At 31.2% G+C, this 20,966-nt stretch overlaps 1 protein-coding gene across 1 annotated transcript in view; it reads left to right on the forward strand.

Moving 5' to 3' along the window:
- Nucleotides 1–20,966, forward strand: part of LOC113367071 — a 140,829-nt gene that overhangs the window by 116,365 nt on the left and 3,498 nt on the right. The window contains exon 3 of the mRNA XM_026608700.1: nucleotides 4,534–4,618. Coding sequence (XP_026464485.1) covers nucleotides 4,534–4,618 — 85 coding nt within the window. The remainder of the gene's footprint in view (nucleotides 1–4,533; nucleotides 4,619–20,966) is intronic.

Raw genomic sequence — 20,966 nt, forward strand, 5'->3', positions numbered from 1 at the left:
TATACTTTTCATGTTTTGTATTTTGTATAATTCTAAATAATTCATGTAAAACTATATAACTCTTTCATCAGGTATATTATATAAATCAAAATAGAATCAAATTAGAAATTACTATCCAACTATTTATATTATCTAACATTTTGAAAATACAACGCATTATGTAATTGATGAAAAATTGAATGAGAATTTTAGAACTGATTTCAATTAAAGTGATAGAAAATTTATTGGCAAACGAAACAAAAAATGAGAAACTCGGCAGAAATTCAAATTATTTTGAATAACGATTAAAATTTGTATGTTTGATTATACTTACTTAATATTCCACGAAAAACAGGACAATTTGCTCTATAAAAATTATAACATGAAAACCGAGAACTAGTATTACAAATAATTTGAAAACGTTTGAAAATGGTGAACTTTTTTTCAAGGCAATCGGGCTCAAAACGCGTAAGCGCCGTGTCGTAGTCTAACGGATAAAAATGTGAACAAAATTTGTTCTACCCTAATAAATATCTATTAACCTGATGTGCCATAGTCCAATAATAATTTTTGACGCCCCAATGGCATATTCTTAGTTTTTTGATAGATTTTTAAAACCGCTAGACCTGCCTTCCCCAAAACTTCATCAATTCATCATTTCTTCAATACGAATGAAATGTTTTTTGAATAATTCAAATCGGAATCGAAATCTCCGTTATCTCACAAACTGAATTGACATTTTTGTCACTTTTTGCCTCGAATCTTCAAAAATGCCAGACCAACTAAAAAATCTTAATATGTGGGATGACTTTCGCAAAGAAAGAAAATACACCAAATTAAATAATAAAATACAGGAAACAAAAGCATAGAAGCTTGAGATATCAAAAGTGACTAGTAAGCAATGATAGGTAAATATGGGATGATAGGTAAATAAAGTGTGTACTCTTGTGCCATGGAACTGTTTTTATGAAAAACACCAATAATAATAATAATAATAATAATAATAATACTGTTTTGGAAACTCATTTACGACTATATAATTTTACTTAAAAAATCAAGTATAAATACGATAGCAAGTAATAATTTCGGAGTTGGTATATTTTCATAAAGCCAGTCAAAGTTGAACGCGACACAATACAAGGCAAAAGTTCGAAATCAATGAGAAGTCGCGCGGTGCACGCGGGACGAACATCGAACGACCATTATTCATAGCGAAGTGGAAAATCCACAGTGAGCGATAATAAGCAATGCCTCTGCCAGCCAGTAATAATATAGTTCGGCTCAGGGATATAATTTAATATGAAAACTTTTGACTTCTCGAGTCAGTGCGCCTTCCAAGTAGCGACATACGTATTCAATTCATAAATCTCATAAAGGAAAAATCGTATTTTATTATAATCTTGTTTTCAAAACGGCCGTAATATGATCAACATCTTTGAAGAGGGACTGTGTACTCTTTGGTGTTCAGAAGCAGGAAATGATAGAAATAATATTTTTTTAAGATAAATGTACAAGTTGTAAAATTTACAAAATGTACAGTTGATAAAAGTACAATGCAAACAAAAATTTTAGCAGTAAAAAGAAATTTGGTCGTATACTCCTACTTTTTTTTAGATCAAAATCTAGTAGTTTGTTTCAAAATAACCAAGTTATCAGATTAGAAGATACAGAGACGTTTCCAATATAACATTACTAATAAGAGTAGGAAGCTAAAAGATTATAGCATCCTTTTTAATTAATTAATATATCTTGAATTCCACAGATTATATTTCTACAAATTAAAGATCGATAGATGCTATATTTATTCCCCTACCGAATCCAATAAAAATAATTTTGTACTCGCTGTTCATTATTTCACAATTCATTATTTTTTAGAAAAAATTTGGATTTTCACTCATGTACTAGGGGATAGTTGTGACATCTACAGGTGTGCAAGTGATAATTTACTTTTTGCTTAATTTTTAGAAATTTTGCATGTAGTTAAGCAACTCTTTTCAAAATTGAACGTAAACTTTGATAAATACACTTAAGACGTAAACTACAATGAATACAAATAGAAGATTTAGCCTCCTATAGTATAATTTACATATTCCCATATCTTATAAACTAAGTTTTCCACCCAATCAATCTTCACTTGTATCTGTATATAATTTCTGTATGTTACAACTAGTCCTAAGGTTTTGTTTCAACTAACCCCAGATTTAATCAGTTCAGCAGTCACGAAAATTGTTCTACATTAGAAGGGATTGATAAATTTGAAGCAAATCAAGATATATAAAATTTTAAGTTAGTCGATAATAATACAATTGTATATTAATTATCTAAAATGACAGATCTGCACACTTCTGTTTATTGCATTGACCTGCAGGATAATAGTTATGATAATATTATGCAGCACGATTCATATGTCCAAAGTAGTAAAAAAAATATATCGTTAAAGATTCTATTGAAAGTGCCTGTTATTACTTACATCTGGTAAAAATAGCCTCTAGCTCACCATTATTATTCGAAGCGTCTGTGTATCCCTGAAACTTGTTTTGATGAATGTTGATTTTCTCATAAAAACTACTAGCGTAACCTATAATATTTTAGTATGTTCTTTAAGACCATATTAACCATAATGATAAAAAAGTTATTATAGCAGACAAATCTGTTCAAAGTACAAATTACAAAGAAAGGACTGGGCCGATTGTCTCTGGAAACTAATTAATACAAGCCCCTATCGAGATACATTGAATGACCTTTAAATTTTTGAAAATTTATCAGAAAACTTCGTATTAAATTTAGTAAGTACAGAATATAAATTATTTTAATTGAATTAATTATAGTAAAATTCAAATATAAAACAATATTAAGTCTAATATTAGTATTATCTAATACAATAACTAAGGCTTGCAGATCTTGAGATTCTTCTTATGGTAAAAAAGTCTTTTAAATATCCGTTATGCAATTTTTGAGTCCCATATATGAAACTAGGAGCAGTATCAAAAAAGAATATAATATGAATTAAAGCTGTTATACGCTCTTTTCTCAATTTTGGTCTCAAACGAGTCAGAATGATGTTTATTATCAAATCGGAGTTTTCGGTGAAAACATATTTTTTTCATTGAAAGTTACTTAAATTTTCTCGAAGTGGGTATCGAACCGGGGTTCTCTGCCATAAGTCGCGACGCTCTTTAACCGCTTACCTACGGGCGAGCCCTACGCAATAGATAAGTACGTTATTGTTGCGTATTTTGTGGCTTGCAAAAAAATGTTATCAACAACTGCTGGGTTTGTCAAGGATATTTTGAAATCACAATGTTGTAGCAATGAGTAACCAAACATTCTGCGTAGTTTGTACTCTGACCATCATAGTGGTTGATAATGTTATTTATAATTATTGCGTGCATCTCCGTTACAATGTACAGTCGGTCCTGATATAGAAATTCTTCTCATTTCAAACAATTACTTTCACTTGTATCTCTATATAATTATTGTATGTTACAATTAGCCCTAAGGTTTTGTTTCAACTAGATTTAGGTATGATTTTTTACAATAATCAAAATAACTATTTAAATAATTCAAAACACCCACAAAAAATTTAAGCAAATCGAGTTAATTAAAATTTAACTCAGCTCTTGGACCTGCCCTATAGGGCAATACTAGTCCATTATTATTTACAACCAATTACATAATATAAGTTTATGTAAGCAACAATATGGTTTAGTGTCATTTTGTGTGCTTGATCTGCAGTGTTTCTGTTCTGTTCTGAGTACTTGAGCGATTCGATTTTCCACTACTACTCGAGGCGAAATGAATATTCATTCGTAACATAAAGGTCCCTTCAGAAAAATAATCCAGATAAAAAGAATACACCCGACGTTTACGTTTTTGTCACAAAGCATCGCATCACAATGAACAATAAACACTCGATCCTTTTGATAATTTCTCAAATTCTCTTTATATTATGCATTGCCTGTTGGTTGCTAAGTTTCGCCGGTTTAAAGCTTATTTCTGTTAATGAACTGCCTCTTGGAGCGTTCCTCATAATTGCTCATTATTCCATTGTATAAATATATTCGGTTATGTCTATTCTGGTAAAACATTATCTTTGCTTCCTGGTAGATATATATATATATATATATATATATATACATATACAAGTATATAATCATTCTGTCGTTTGCTTAAAAGGCTTGCGGTGCATAGTATCCTTTTGCACGTCGCACATCTCATAATCATCAGGGTTTAGTAAGAGAATTTAATCGCTATAATCAAAGCCAAGTAATTTTGAAATATTTATATCAGCATAAAATATCGTTGGTTGCAATTGTTGCAGGTTGTATCATTCTAATTAGTAAAACTTTCGAACATTATTCACACAGGTTCGCAACAAAAGTTGTCTGTATTGGGTGTGCGACATGTGTTTTCCAAGTAGTTTGAAAAACACAAAATCTCTTAACTAGTAGTTCGCCTGCGTTATGATTAAAATCTTATAATTTTCTTTCCTTTGTTTCTTACCCAAATTTACCTTTACTATTAAGTTTCACGTAAATGATTTAATATTTTCAGGTATTCAATTGCAAACGTGTTTGCAGTTTACCCAGAAGCAATGGGGAGTAAATATGCTTGGATTAATGGATTATACTCATTTAAGGTAAGCAACAGAAATAATAAAATGTTAATTATCGTGCAGAAAAATTACTTGTTAGGAGATTTTGTGTTTATCATTTTTCGCTATTTTTTCTTATTATACCCTTAGATCGCAGACTTTGTCGTATTTTTCTATTTTACTCCCCTTTTTGTAGTTCGACCTCCAATTTATGGATCATGTGCATATATTGCGCGAAACAAATCCTACTGACTGATTTTTCATATATATTAAACTACAATCAGAACTAAAGGAGTTATATTATATATTTTGAAAGCTTCTTTTAATAACGTGGCTAGTACACCGTTCTTCCTATTTCTATGTAATGAATATATTGCTATAATTTCTGAGATATTTCTGATGATTTTTTCGTGGTGCAGCAATACCAAGAAAGACCTTTTCTCATTTGGAATTACATACATTGCTATCTATATTTACAACTAAAAACCAATGTTACTACTACTTGACATGAGACTGTCCAAGGCGGATGTCGAACATAAAATTAATTGATTCAAATCTTATAGATGGGACTTTTAGTATCTTTCTAGCTTTATAACAAATTTTGGAAATTACCAACCATCGCGCCAATGTGCTTAAACCATGTCTGTCATCAAAATAACAATTTGCTTTACAATTATGAAGCAATTTTGAAAGATAGTTTATACAAAATGTATTAAAGCAAAAAATTAATCATGAAGATTCATAAATAACAAACCATACAATTAATTTCTCGAAATAGAAGTTAGTTTTCGCCAAAAATCCGACTCTAAAAATTTAAAATTATTCCCAATCGTTTGAGATCAATTTTGGCAAAAAATTGGTGTGTGTACAAGAGTCAAAATTTGGCTTTGGTCGAAAATTTCTCAAACACGGTTTCACATTTTCAGAAATTCAGAAGTCATTCATTAATGCCAGTTCAGAACTCAGGTTAAATTAGCAGAAAAGTGCAAAATGTTGTCCACAGTTTCACAAAAAAATTTAAACTGATTTTGAAAATTCAAAAGGTTATCAATTGGAAATCGTGATGATTAGTTTTTGGTAGAAACCCTGTGTTAAAATTAGATATCTGCAAAACATGGTTTGATTATTAAAATTTACTGAAGTTCGAAATTATTAGCAGCATCAAAATTTCAAACAAATCTGAAGTTGCTGAAATTCTATGTTTATTGCAGCATGCATTATTCGCCTAACACCTAGTTTATCTATATCGTTATCTCATTTTAAGTTATAGAAATATGCAATAGAAGTCTTGTTTTACTGCTTTATTAATTGACAACCCTATGCGAATAGTCGGGTTGAATATTGAATATTTGCCATTGTTAGCCAAGTCAGTTAAAACTACGACGTATTATCGTTTCGAAGGAATGGGATAAATGAAAAGTTACTTTGATATCTTTGACAGAAAAAAATCCCACACTTTCCGAAAGAAAGAAGTCTGGAGTGACGCCTACGCTTCTACGTCTCTACGTCTCATTTACTTCTAATAGAAAACTCGTTGATATTGCAAGAGCGAAGCAGACTTTCATATTATGAATAAATAATTTTGATCATAAATTCGCAATTTCATAACGTCGAGCTCCTTGATAAGGAACAAACAAAGCGCAGCTGACTAGACTTTGGACGATACAAACTAAAAGTTTCTGTTCTACGTCTGACATGGTTTATGAATATCTAATTTTTGGGATAAAAATGTAATTAAACTTAGAGACTCACATTCAACAAGATTCTTGACGTTGATTGAAAGATCTATTAAAATTTCAAAACAAAATATTATCGTTTTTACTGTCTCAGACTATCGTTTAATTTCATTTTACATAAAAAATTGATTTATATTCATTTACAAGAAATATGATTGCTTCAAAAATCATACACAAATTATTTAAATAACTTTTATTTGAAATCATTGCTTGAAATAACACCTTAATAGAAAATGACACATATAGGGGAGCTGGGGCTTGCTGTAACAGTTTTTTTTCAAAACTAATGTCTGGTCTGATCCACTGGCTATATTTCTATAAAGTAAAGATCGAATTCCATAATTATTTTTCATTATTTTTCAATTAACCATTTTCTCCAAAACGTGAGGTGTTCAATTTTACCTCGTGTTTTGGGCTAGTTGTAATTTCTACTGGGGCTAGTAGCAACGACAAAAAACGACAATGATACCTATGGCAGTTTATTCTATGCTTATTTGAAAAAAAAAATACATGTTTCTAATGTAGTTCTTGTGATAAATCAATGCAATTTATAATTAATACAAATAAAATAAATGGCGTCTCTTGAAACAGAAGCTTTTGTCATAAATCAACGTAAAGTATAATTAATACAAATAAAAAATATGGTCATATCTTACAAACTATACATTTACATAACTATACATTTCATTCAAACTTCTTCACTTATATCTATAACACATATCATATCTTATAACACATATCATATCTTATAACACATATCAAACAAATAACTATCCGACTGTGTTCACAAAACTTCACAACCTATTCATCATAGAAATTTTTTTTTGCTGTTTTTCAAAAATTTGCCACATTTTAATCAAATGTTACACGGGTTCTTTTAACCCCATAGGCGGTGTCATGGATGGTCATGGAGAAGAGAAGTCCGATGACTTATTTTTAATTTTAAAGAGATTTTACAAAATAATATTTACATTATTTAACCAATGCAAAATATATATTTCATGCATACATTTCTTAGAGAGATAACACTGTATATAATCTTGATCTGGTACATCGTCAGAAAGATTTATAAGTAGAATTGGAATTACTATCAATTTGATTTATCTCTTATAAAATTGCTTTCTTTAATTTAATTTACTTTCTTATTTACTATTTTTTATTGTTTACCAAGCCAAGGTAAAAGCAACCATAGTTCTTTTTACCCCACCCACATGCAAGCTTTTATAGAGCTATAGAGTTCATATAAAAAAAAAACTATTGAATCTAACTTGAAAATAACAATATATTTTATAAAACATTAGAATAACGTAGGATTAAAAATGATATTAAGTTCTCGTAAAATATACATCTACGCTCACAATAAAAAAAAACTAACGAAAGAAAATACTTTTATTATAGATTTTTAAAAATTGCCGTATATCTCTTGATAGCATCGTGACATCGTAACATCGTGAGAATCAAAATAATAGCTGGTTATACATCATTTTCCCTCTACTTTCAAATAATGTTGGCAAAAAATTCTGAACTGTACTTGTACAGGCGTGGTACACCTTACTCATGTTCCCGATGTATTCCCAATATATTTACTTATATTTACTACACTTTTAAAAACACTTGCGTGATCTGTAATTAATGGTTGATGTCTAAACACCGATCAACATGTATCAATTACATTATTTCTTAAAAAGATTTAATAACATTAATTAATATATGAGTAATTTTTACGTGCTAAGATTGATGTGTCCAGTATCGCGACTAACTGAATACAGAATTTATAAACTTAAAAATATAATATAAAAATTATTAAAACTGCCTGGAGAGGGGGTTCAAAAATATACTAAACAGCTATAAAATTTGGGATTTTTCTATAATCCCACAATTTGGTATAATTTCTTAGAACGGTAGATGGGTTTATAGTAAGGATACATTAGTAATAAAAATATAAAAAGGGATGCGTATATTACTTAAGCTACATGGAAAAATTTATAAGATTTGCACGTGCATTCTGTGCTCACTTAAACTAAATTCTTAACATTACTGGTTTTTGAGATATGGCTAGTGGACCGATGTGTATACTATCTTTGTAAATTTTATTATGATGAATTTTAATAAATAAGTAGAACGTCGAATAACACGAACGGATTAAAAAAACCTTTAAATATTTTATTATTTTAATTATGATTATTAATATTTTTATAATTTATATTTTAGTTTTTTTGATACTGTTTGAATCTGCCTTCGGTTTTTATTATATTATGGTAAAGTAGTAAGTCTGACAGTTTTATTGCATTTTTATTATAAATACAACTACATATCTTGGTAAAAATGGACAGATGACAAATTTAAAAAAAATAATAAAAAAACATATTTCTATAATTCGGAGTTAAATGGAAATTTTACTGAACATAATTCGATAGTTGCTTGATACGTGTTATGTGTTACAATGATGATTCATTTGGTTTCGACAGCATGGTCCCTATGCCAAAAACTGAAATTAAAATCAACATGTAAGTATGATTGCATACTTATCTCTTATTCGTCAGAATTCTTACTGACTGACTGAGCCAAATCAGATTTTGCGAGTTATGCGTGTTTTCGTATAACGACCGGCACAACAGAAAGAACAGCGCGGCGTCACTACAAAGACAACAAAACATCAAAGGCGGCGACAGCGTTATCGCTGCGAGACTGACACGGGCACGCCGCCCGTGCTACGGGAGGAACGCTTTCAGATATTTCTCATATCGTAGCACGGAGACGAATAGCTACGACGGATAATAGCTCGACACAATAGAATTTAAACATAATTTAGAAGACTTTGCCTAAAATTAAATATGAGAACCTGAGAAATTAGAACAATGTCGAGTATTCTGATTAGACCAAGTCCAAAGACCCTTGTTGTTTCATAATATTTGATCCATGACCGGTAAATCTTAATTGTTTATAATTTGCTATGTTATTTGGACAAAATAGACTATTCCAGGACCCAAAATAACAAAAAAGACTGTTGTTACACTATCAACGAATTTTGAGTTTTGTTATGGCATCTTTCGGAATCAGCCAGTATTATAGCCAAACATGTGGTAACACCAGGAGATTGGTAATATTGTGGTACCTCATTGGCATCTCTGTTTCGGCCACAGGTAAGCAAGGAGCAAATAAGAGTCAATCTCAATTCAACCACTATAGCAATCACTTTAAATTGTATTGCAAATTCTCCTGATTTTCATAGAAATATTTTCTATGAATGTGTACGTTTTAATGTATTTTTATTTATTCTGAAATTATCATTATCTGCAAATTGGAACTACAGTTGGAATAAAAAAATTGCTCCGCTAATAAACGACCATGTATCTTCTACTACTTACAATTTTACTATTGATTTTAATTTTTGACGACTGAAAGGAAATTAGAATTACTAACGAGACTAAATCGAATAAAAACTATATGATTAAAGGATTTACTACATTAAATACCACATCCAATGCCGAAGAGATGAAATACAATATACGATGAAATCAATAACAAGAAATCAGGCTTTAGAAGTGAGGTCGTTTTAATTTATCTTCAGTGAGATTATTTTAGTTTATTATGATGTAATAAATTTATAATGAAACGAAGCTCAGACTATGCCCAAAGGCCATTGTCGTTTCATAATGATTCATCTATGACTGATAATAATTATTCATTATGATGAACTTGATGACAAACATTGTATTTATAGGCCAATTCTACCGCACAACAGTCCAATGTTATGGCAAGGCCATGCTACGCTCCAACTTGCATACATTATGCTACTGAATCATACCGTATACTGTCAAAATGTCATGCATTTGCTGTGCGTTCAGGTGTTTTACACATAATCTGCAACGTCACTCGTATGTTAGGAACCTGAGTCAGAAAGACCTTGTTATCTAAAATAGTTTTTTTGACATTTATACGGTTAAAGGGTTAGGTTTTCTATCTGACAACTTGAGAAAAACGCCTGACTGCAAAGCAACCTCATGGCTTTTCTCAATATTTAGAACGAATTAATATGGATAGTTTTTTATAACATAGCCTTGCCATAACATTGGTCTGTTATGAGGCAGAATAAGTCCATTAATGTTCGAATGCTTTCTTTCAGATCTTTTTATTTCAGAAGCGACCGTTGTGCAGTTACTATGAATATTAAAAAATTACTTTACTTAATTTATTAAATATAAATAAGCCCGACAAGAGCTTAAAATTATATTTATTATTATTGATTACGGTTTGTTTATGAATAATTAAAGAATATGAATAAACTATTATGTGAACAGAATGAGGCTTCCAGGATCTAAGAAAACCAAAAAATATCTGTAACCAGCTTTTTGAGTTTGCATAAAGAAAAGTTACTCGTTTAAATTGATGGGCCAAATATGCATGACTTAGATTTATTTAGGTTTAAAGATCCGCGAGCAAAAATGTCCACCACCTTAATCCCAATAATACGTAGAGTTTAGAATTGTTCAATAGTACTATTTTAAAGTAGAAGGCAAAAGATTTGTTAACCAGCTATCACTTAAATTCCTACGATGTTGCTATCAAGTGATAAACAGCCATGTTTTTTCATTGGTCATTTTTTATGATTTTTGAGTTCTTTCTTTTTATTTTATGATACTTGTATATAAATTTTAAGTATACTTTATTTGATTGTTTTATAATATGTATTGTTATTCTAACAATTAGTTAGATTTAACAGTTCTCTTTATATAACCTTTATAAAAGCTTACATGTGGGTGGGGTACAAATGACTAGTTGAACCATTACCCTTACAAGGTGTTTATTAACTAAACTAAATTAAACTAGCTGTAAGTGGAATTCTGTCTTAAGGCAATTAAGGCATCGTGCCTTAAGGCAAATTGCTGAAACTTCCCGTACTAAAAATTATTATTTTTTTAAAAACGATTGACATTTTTAAAACAAATTTACTTCGAAAAAATAAGATTTTTGAGAAACTATAAATTAAACAAAAAATTACTTTTTTTTTTTTTTTAATTTTTTTTTTTGGAAAAAATAATGTTTTCTTCTTTATTTTGGCATATTTTGGAAGATCTTTTTTCAAAGCAATCGTACTGCTTTAACTGCATAGAGACAAAATGCCAAAGCGCGTAAGCGGCGCGCCGCCGTCTAACGAATAAATATTGGTACGGAACCCATAGGAATGCAAACAAAATTTATACTTATTATTAAAATCTCTATAAAATATCTGATGATTTGATGTGCATATGTCTAATGATCATTTTTGACCGCCAAATGGCATTTTTTTTACTTTTTTCGTTAGATCTCCGAAACCGCTAGACCTGCCCTCATGAAAATTTGATCAATTCTTCATCTTGTCAATACAAGTCAAATGTTTTTTGAATTATTAAAATCGGACGCTCCGTTCTCTTAAAAACTGAGTTACCGTTTTCGGCACTTTTTGCCCCGTATCTTTGGAACGGCTGGACCTGCCTTCGCCAAAAACTAATCAGCACGTCTCCTTATCAATACGAATCGAATATTTTTTGAATTATTCAAATCGGTTGATCCGTGTTCCCGAAATCGTCGACGAAAATTTGTATCCGCACATACATACACACACGTACATACATACATACATACACACACACACACACACACATACACACACACACACACACACTCACACACACATACATCCATTTTTTCTAAGGTATGCTAAAATGTTCAGAAACGTCTGAAACGTAAAGATATATAAAAATTTTCATTTTCGATTTTTTTGCGATTACTATAACTTACCCTACGGGAAGTTAAAAAGGCTATTTTACAAGAGATATATACATATATAATATCAAAATTTATTCCAACTATGTTAATATTTGTAAGTCGCACTGGTTAAATAAGTTTGCTATTACTTCGCAAAATCCCACTGAAATTCAAAGCAAAACATTGGATCTATCTTTTATTCAGCCTACAAGGTAAAATAGACAGGTGACAAATTTTAGAAACACAGTAAAAACATATTTTTATAATTAGGAGTGAACTGAAAATTTTACTAGACATAGTTCGATAGTTGTTTGTTTGATACGTGTTATGTGTTAGGATATAGGTCATTTGGTTAGTCACCAGAAATTTATTTGTATACCTACCAAGCAAATATATATTTTTTTATAATTTATGTTGATATTGAAATAATTATAAAATATTCGTTATACTATATTCTAACTTTCCGGTGAACTAATACTTTTAGGTGCATTTATACTCGCAAATGATTTGTTGATAAATTTTTACTAGCAAGTTCTTCATAGCACAACTATTAGAAAGCAAACAAAACAAAAAATAGGCGTAAAATTCATTCGGATGGTAAATAAATTCATGCTAATTATTGAAAAATATGAGTGAAAATTATCTTGGAAGAAAGTGAATAATCAATCATTAAAAAAATTATAATTTCTTACTATGCACCACATAATGGGTAAGATCAGACCGTTCCAATTCATATTAAAATAATTACACACATACTAATAACTAAATACAAGTAGGTACTATTCCTAGCAATTAATTAAATATGATTCCATATCGGATTAAATTCGCTTCAACACAATGGTGAAATACATTGTAACATTCTACCGTGCATGTATTGGGCTTAATTTCGACTGCAGATTTTCCATACGGGCCTAAGCTCCGAGCTTTTGTTGTAATAACTTTGCAACCTCGGCCTAGTTTGGCTGAAGGCCTGCGGAACCGCATGCATAAAACTGAAACTCGATACAGATAAGATCTCTTGATCGCACCACAAAAAGAACAGTAAATATTATCTGTGAAAAGAATCGGCGATTTGCCTTCATTCAGCCGCATCGCCATAGGAAATGTATGATCGGCGCTCATAGACCTTATATTACATGGACTGTCGAGCGCAAAATAAATGCTCAAACATAGAACATCCAGGTATTATGGGATTTTAAAATCATATCTACAAGACAGGATTTTTCAAGTAAAAGTAAATCAAGTAATATCTGATTTCCACAAAATAATGTCAGGAGTTCCACAAGGTAGTATTTTTTCTTATATGTTTTATACACAAAGGACCTCCCATTACTTGAAAATCTGACACTTGCTACATTCGCTGACGATATTGCCATACTAAGCAGTAATCACAGTGCTGATCAAGCTTCCCGACAAACGCAAGAACATATCAATAAACTACAAATGTGGATTGCCAAATGGAAGATTTGCATAAATGAAAACAAATCACCTCATATCACATTTATCCTGAGAGAGAGTACTTGTCCTCCAATTTATTTAAATGACGTCCAGATTCCGAAACAGAACATAGTGAAATATCTTGGTCTCGATTTAGACAGCAGACTTACTAGAAAAAGTCATATAAAAACAAAAAAGCAGCAAATAATGATCAGAATGAGAGAATTTGATTAGCTACTGCGTAAAAAGTCTGAGCTCTCTGTTGAAAATAAGTTGCTGCTATATAAATCAATCATTAAACCAATCTGGACCTACGGAATTGAGCTCTGGGGATGTACTTACAAATCAAATATAGCTATAATGCAAAGAACTCAGTCAAAATTTTTACGTACAATTCTTGATTCTCCGTGGTACCTGACAAATAAAACCATTCACAGCGACCTCAACATGAAAACGGTGCAATTAACGTTCAAAGAATTCAAGGAAAAATACAAACGCAAACTGGACTCACATTCGAACCCATCAATAGTTGACATTACTCAACCTTTTGGTATAAGGAGATTGAAACGACAATGGCCTTTAGACTTAGTCTTAGATTAGGTCTAATATAATATTATCGTATTAATTGTTAAACTGAGATCTCATTGGAGCTCTTCTTAGGCATTGCTCTTAAATATTGCCATTTCAGCTCATAGGAATCTTTATGTATTTCTGATTGCTAATTAAAACGAGTTAAAAAAAACGTAGAACGGTATGTGACGTCACATGTCTGAGCAAACATTGCCGACGGCAATCGCGAACTCTCCCGATTGATTAAATGTCGTATGTCATATATTTTATTTCAATAACATAATGGCAATTATTGTAATAAATGATATGAATAATATTCAGTATTATTTAACATATTAGTTAATTTAATTCAAATATTATCTGTGATAGTTTCATTTCAATAACATAATTGCAATTGTGATGGCTGATAATTTTGTAAGAAATGATATTAATAATACTTCACCTGTGAAACAAATGTTCATAAAATAGAATCCACCTGTTAAAATCGATCAATATATTATAAGGCCCATGTTAAGTAAGGCTATTACAGTATATGTAAAATATGACATGGCATATGATTAATCGGGGATTCCGCGATTGTCATCGGCAACGTTCGCTCAGACATGTGACGTCACAGTCTCTTCTATGTTTGTGCACTATATACAACAAAACATATGAGGACTAGCAGTCCATGTAGTGCAATGTCTATGTTGGCTCTCCTTCGTATGATTGCACATCAACGGCAGTCCGCCTACGTCGAAACGATAACTGATCGATCGGCATGTATGTAATTTGATGACGTTCGGAATTCAGAATAATTGTTATTCAATCTACATATTGCACAGCGAGTTTTGTTGTGAATACATTTTTTTCGGTATTTGCCAGCTCGACCATAGTACTGTTTGCATATATAAAATGATTAAATTTTCAGTGATTTTTGTCTATCTATTGTGGTTTTGGAAATAAAGAAATTGCAACAATGTGAATTGGTTTATTTTTAGAGATAAACCAATGGTGCATGGCATTGTGTATTAAGGCAAATTGCTGGAACTTCCAGTACCGATGTTCTTTTTTAATTTTTTTTTTTTCAAAAAATGAGATGAATTTGAAAAAAATACTTTCTTGAAAAAATTGATTTTTTCAAAATATTTTTATTTTTTTGTACTTTTTTTCAAAGCAATCGTGCTGCGTATATGTTATAGAAAAGAAAATATCGAAGCGCGTAAGCGTTGCGTCGAGGTCTAACGATTAAACACTGGTACGGAACCCATAGAAATGTGAACAAAATTTCTAATTATTATTAAACTATCTGATAATTTGAATATGTCTAATGATTATTTTAGACCCCAAAATGGATTTTTTCTCTCTTATTTTACTAGATCTCCGAAATCGCTACACCTGCCTGCCAAAATTTCAACCATTTCTTTGTCAATTCAAGTAGATTGTTTTATGAATTGATGAAATCGACACTTCTTTCTCTCAAAAACTGAGTTACCATTTTTGGCACTTTTTGCCTCGTAGCTTCCAATTCGATATGGTTGATGAACCCGTATTCCCAAAATCGTCGAGAACTTTTTTTATCCGCGCACACACGCATACATCAATTTTTTTAAGGTATGCCAAAATATTCAAAATCCTTTGAAACGTAAAGATATATAAAAAATTTCATTTTCAATTTTTTGCGATTTTTTTCAACTAAATATTTCTCATATTCATGTGCTAAACTTTTTTTCTATTCTTTATATAAACCAAATAGACTGAGTTTGGTTATATTATTTCATTTAGATTATACTTGTTCCTTTACAGAAATTAATATCTCGCAATACAATAATGATTTTGCCATCTGATTTTGCATATATGTAGGGGAGTTAAGGGCAGTTTTTTTTCAAACTAATGTTTCTTGAAATCCACTGATTACATTTCTACGAAATAAAGATAGTTTTTTACTATTTTAAGCATTTTTGCTTCATATTTTTAATTTCTAAACTAGGATAGTGCGGGCTTAAAGATCCGCGAGTGAAAAGCTCTACCACCGATATTTCAAAAACCAGTAAGGTTAGGAATTTTTTAATAATATTTGCAAGTAGAGGGACAGAGATGTTTCACTAGCTATCACTTTGATTCTTAAGACGTTGCTATCGTGAGATAAATGATAATATTTGAAAATCCATATCAAAAGTTTTTTCATCCGTTGTTAGTTTTTTTGAATGTGAGCACTGTTCCTAAGTTTTCAAGGCCTTGGTATAATTTTTGAGCACACGTTATTTAAATGTTTAATAAGATGTATTGTTATTTTAAAGTTAAATTTAATAGTATTTTTTTTAAAAAAATAATCTTTATAAAAACTTACATGTGGGGTAAGTTAAGAAGAACCGTTTTTACACCTTCACAGGCAAAGGTGTAAAAATTGAAGAATATCAAATAAACAAGAAAATTGGGTTAGAACAAGTTATTCTACAAGAGATAAATTATATGAATAATTGTACCAACTTTGCTGATGAATATTTTTGACAAAATACCAGATCAAGGTTATTCACAATGTTATCTCTGTAGTCAAGATTTGACCAGGGCTTTTTCTATTTAACCCGGAAACCTTTGGGTTAGGGGTTACAACGGTATGAGTATAAATACCTGTAACTTACAATAATAAAAAAGTCTAGCAAATGTAATGAGGGAAGAAGGTTGCAGAGTGAAGTTCAATATATATCATAAACTAAACAGTGGTTTTATTCACATATCTTATGGTGATGGATTTATAATTCACAGTCCGCTTACATCTAATTAATCACAGTGATCACCACTCTGTAAAAAATGCACCCATAAAATTTATATTTTGCATTGGTTGAATAATGCAACTATTATTTTGTAGAATTAAAATAAGGCATTGTGTTAATTCGGAATTAAAATGCTGAAGTCACGACAAACATTTCTTCTGAAAAAAATTGGAACCCAAGGTGGAAAACAATAATTCTGGACTATCCCGGAACATTCTGTACCTTCTTATGGGCACTTTACTTTTAATTAATTTCAAAGTCATTCGGAAGACCAACTAAATAATATTTAATATTTAGCTGTGTTGTTCACTACAATGATTAACAATATAATAACCTTCATGAGCAGTTACGACGATTACAGTATAATATTATATCGCTAAGTATACTCGAATGAACATGATATTTTGTTTTGCCAATATTCAACCTATATAAAAATCTTCAAGAATCGTGATTCATCTAATCTTTTCTCGGCTAAAGCTTTGAACTATCTGATACGAATCGATTGTCTAAACAGTGGAGTTATGGGGGACCGGAGGCGTCGGAACGCTTCTTATCTACAATCACTCAACTTGAAGCGTTAACCTCTATAAAGCCTAAAGGGTTTACCTATCAGGATCTAAGTGTCTTTTAGCAATTGAGTATGCGCGAAGTGGCACTCTCGAGGCCGAGGTAAGTGCCGAATAAGACGACGTATGACTCGAGTAAACATCGGCTACAATTGCGATGCACGGGATACTGTTGTACGGAACGATCGAAAGTAGGGATCAAGAAATTTCCCGGAAAGGCAGGAAACCGCTACAAAGCGAGCAACTATGCACAACAAAAGTCAAGGAGGAAATGCTCTTTCGTAACGGGATAATTCTAGGTGAGATATTTGACCGTTTTATGCAAATGTTTCTTGGAAACTAGTGGTGCATGGCATCGTGTCTTGAGGCAAATTGCTGGAACTTCTTGTACCGAAATTTACATTCATTAAAAGCTTTAAATTTAAAAAAAATCTCGAATAATTTTTTCAAAGCAATCGCGCTGCAGAGCTATTTTAGAGACGAATTAACAAAGCGCGTAACGCCGCTTCGCAGTCTAACGGTTGAACAATACAAAATTTAATACGGAACCCATAGAAATGTAGATCACATTCGCACTTATTACTAAAATCCCTATCAGAGATTTGATAAATTGATGTGCACATGTCTAATGATTATTTTTGGCCTCCAAATGGCTTGTTTTTATTGGATTTCCAAAACCGCTAGACCTGCTCTGCCAAAAATTTGACAGTTTTTTAAGTGATAATTTTTTTGTATTATTCAAATCTAACGCTGCGTTCTCTCAAAATCGCAACTTTTTATCTCGTATCTTAAAAACAATACAAATTTTGGTACAAAACCCATAGAAATGTATTTGCACTCATTACTAAAATCCTTAAAAAATATCTGTAAAATTGATGTGCATTTGTCTAATGATCGTTTTTGGCCGCCAAATAACTTTTTTTTATTTCATTTCCAAATCCGCTAGACCTGCTCTGCCAAAAATTCGACTTCAAGCTCTTCAAGTGAAATGTTTTTTGTATTATTCAAATCGGACGCTATTATTTTTTCAAAATTCCTGTTCTTGGCACTTTTTTTCATCTCGTACCTTAAAAACGTCTGGACCTGTCTTTGCCAAAAACTAATTAGCCTCATTTCCCATCAATATTAACCGAATGTTTTCTGAAATATTCAAATCGGACGCTCCGGTCTCTTAAAATTGCACTTCTTTGCACTTTATACTCTGCATCTTCAAAACGGCTGAACGTGCCTTTGCCAGAAACTAATCAGCATGTATTCTCATTCAACCATTGAAATTGGTTGATCCATGTTCTCGAAATTGTGCACAAAAAATGTATCAAAACATACACACGTACATACTACATAAACACACACACACACATACATAGATTTTCTCTAAGATATGCCAAAACGTTCAGAAAGATTTGAAACGTGAAGATATGCAAAAATCTTCATGTTCGGTTTTCGGACGATTACTCTAACTTACCATAGAAAAGAAAGCTAATAAGAAAATCAACTCTTTTCAACATCCCGCATGGCAATTTATAGTAACCGCAAAAAAAATGAAAATGAAAATGAAAATACGTTTCAAACTTTTGTCAACATTTGTATATGTTTGTTTGTATGTGTATTTTTGTATGTATGTGTGAATCCAGCATTGTGTCCACGATTTTGGACGCACAGGTCAACCCATGTATGATTAAAAAAATATTTGATTCTTTTTGATGGCAAGACGTGCTGATTAATTCTTGGCAAAGACAAACGAAGACGAAGTACTGATACCAGTTTTTCAGTTAAACTGCAAAGCGCCGCTTACGCGCTATGCTATTTCGTTTCTACACAGGTGAAGTAGCGCGATTGCTTTGAAAAACATTCTTTTACACAAAAGTTCAAAATATAAGAAAAAAATATTTCAAATTCAAAAAAAAAGTATTTTTCAAAAATGTCAAAATTTTCATAAATTTAATTTTTTTTCAAAGTTCTCAAAAAAAACTACTTAAAAAAATTTAGTTTTTGGTTAAACGAGAAGTACAAGTAATTTGCCTTAAGACACGATTCCATGCACCACTAGTTTACAATTTAGTTTGAAAATGAATATATTTCATATGCGTTACTCTAAGAAATACATCCTTATATAGATTCATCCCTCATCTTTTGTTATTGTAAACATTCTTAAGTGTTTTGTACGATAAAATCGTCACTGTATTAGTACGATAAAATATATTAATAATTATCTCTTTGAAAATATTTGAAACAATTGTTTTCAATTATTGATCAATATTTATTGATTATTGATAATTTGCTTCGAATATTCAATTCTGGTATGGTAAGTTCCAGCAATTTGCCTTGAGGCATGATGTTATTCACCACTAGTTGCGATTTTGATAATATACTTGACGTCACCTTAAAAACTCATAAAGATGCATTGTACCATCTCAAAAAAGATTCATAGCTAATCCATTCTATTTCCAATTAACTCCAACGTTACTATTTGTATAGCTTTACGTCGAGCACATTGATTGATGCATCTCCGGAATCTCTCTAAGTAAGTAAGATGTTAGTGTTTATGGTGTATGGTGTATGGTGCATACGTTTCGGTGGCCAAGTAATCTGGCCGAGCCGAGTGAGGAGTAATCCGCATTCACTTTGTCACATCATTGTGATGTAGGTTGGAGCACAAAGAACACTGATAGTTAATTCGGGGATGGAGTTAAAGGGTTGAATCAAGCTCACGGCACTATATTGTGTAATCATTAGGTACGCGCGTGTGAACCTTTTGACACGACAAAATAATGTCATCGATTGATGATGTTAGATACTTTTAGAAATATTGTGACATGATGAAAGCATCGATTAAAGGTTTGATGTTAGATAAATTAGATTAAAATTATTATTTTTTGTTTGTTTGTTTGAGCTTTGACTCAATACTATGTCGGTTTTACAGATGGCAACCGAACCAGTTGTCTCATCTATGTGTCATAAATTTTGTTATTACAATTTCCGTAATATGGCAAATAATCATTGATGCAGAGGTGCCGGATAAGTGTTACTTTCACTTAGAAACATATTGCTCTCTATGTTTCCAAGGGGAAAGCGATGTCATTACTGCTAGATATCAGGCTGTTCGATGCGAGTATCAAAGTCGAAATTTACTTACCTACGAGCTAAAATTATGATAACTAAGTCTAAGTGATGTTTTACCATAAGGAACATTGCGCAGACTAAGCAAAAAATACTGGTGCTTGACAAGAAACAAGGTTGAATGAATAGATAGATTTAACTAGTGGGGCGCATGGCATCTAGCCTTAAGGCCAATTGCTGGGACTTACCGTACCAAATATTATTTTTTTTAAAAACGATTAACATTTTTGAAAAAAATTTACTTTGAAAAAATTAGATTTTTGAGACATTAGGAATTTGACAAAAAATTACTTTTTTTGAAAAAAATAAATTTTTTTTTGAAAAAAAAAATGTTTTCTCTATTTTGACATATTTTGGAAATTCTAAACTTTTTTTCAAAGCAATTGTACTGCTTTAACTGCATAGACACAAAATGTCAAAGCGCGTAAGCGCCGCGTCGCCGTCTAACGAATAAACATTGGTA

This window comes from Ctenocephalides felis, unplaced genomic scaffold, assembly GCF_003426905.1.
Source record: "Ctenocephalides felis isolate EL2017-DRISC unplaced genomic scaffold, ASM342690v1 CF-g0.4_SCAFFOLD_01170, whole genome shotgun sequence".
In the NCBI taxonomy this organism is placed as follows: Eukaryota; Metazoa; Arthropoda; class Insecta; order Siphonaptera; family Pulicidae; genus Ctenocephalides; species Ctenocephalides felis.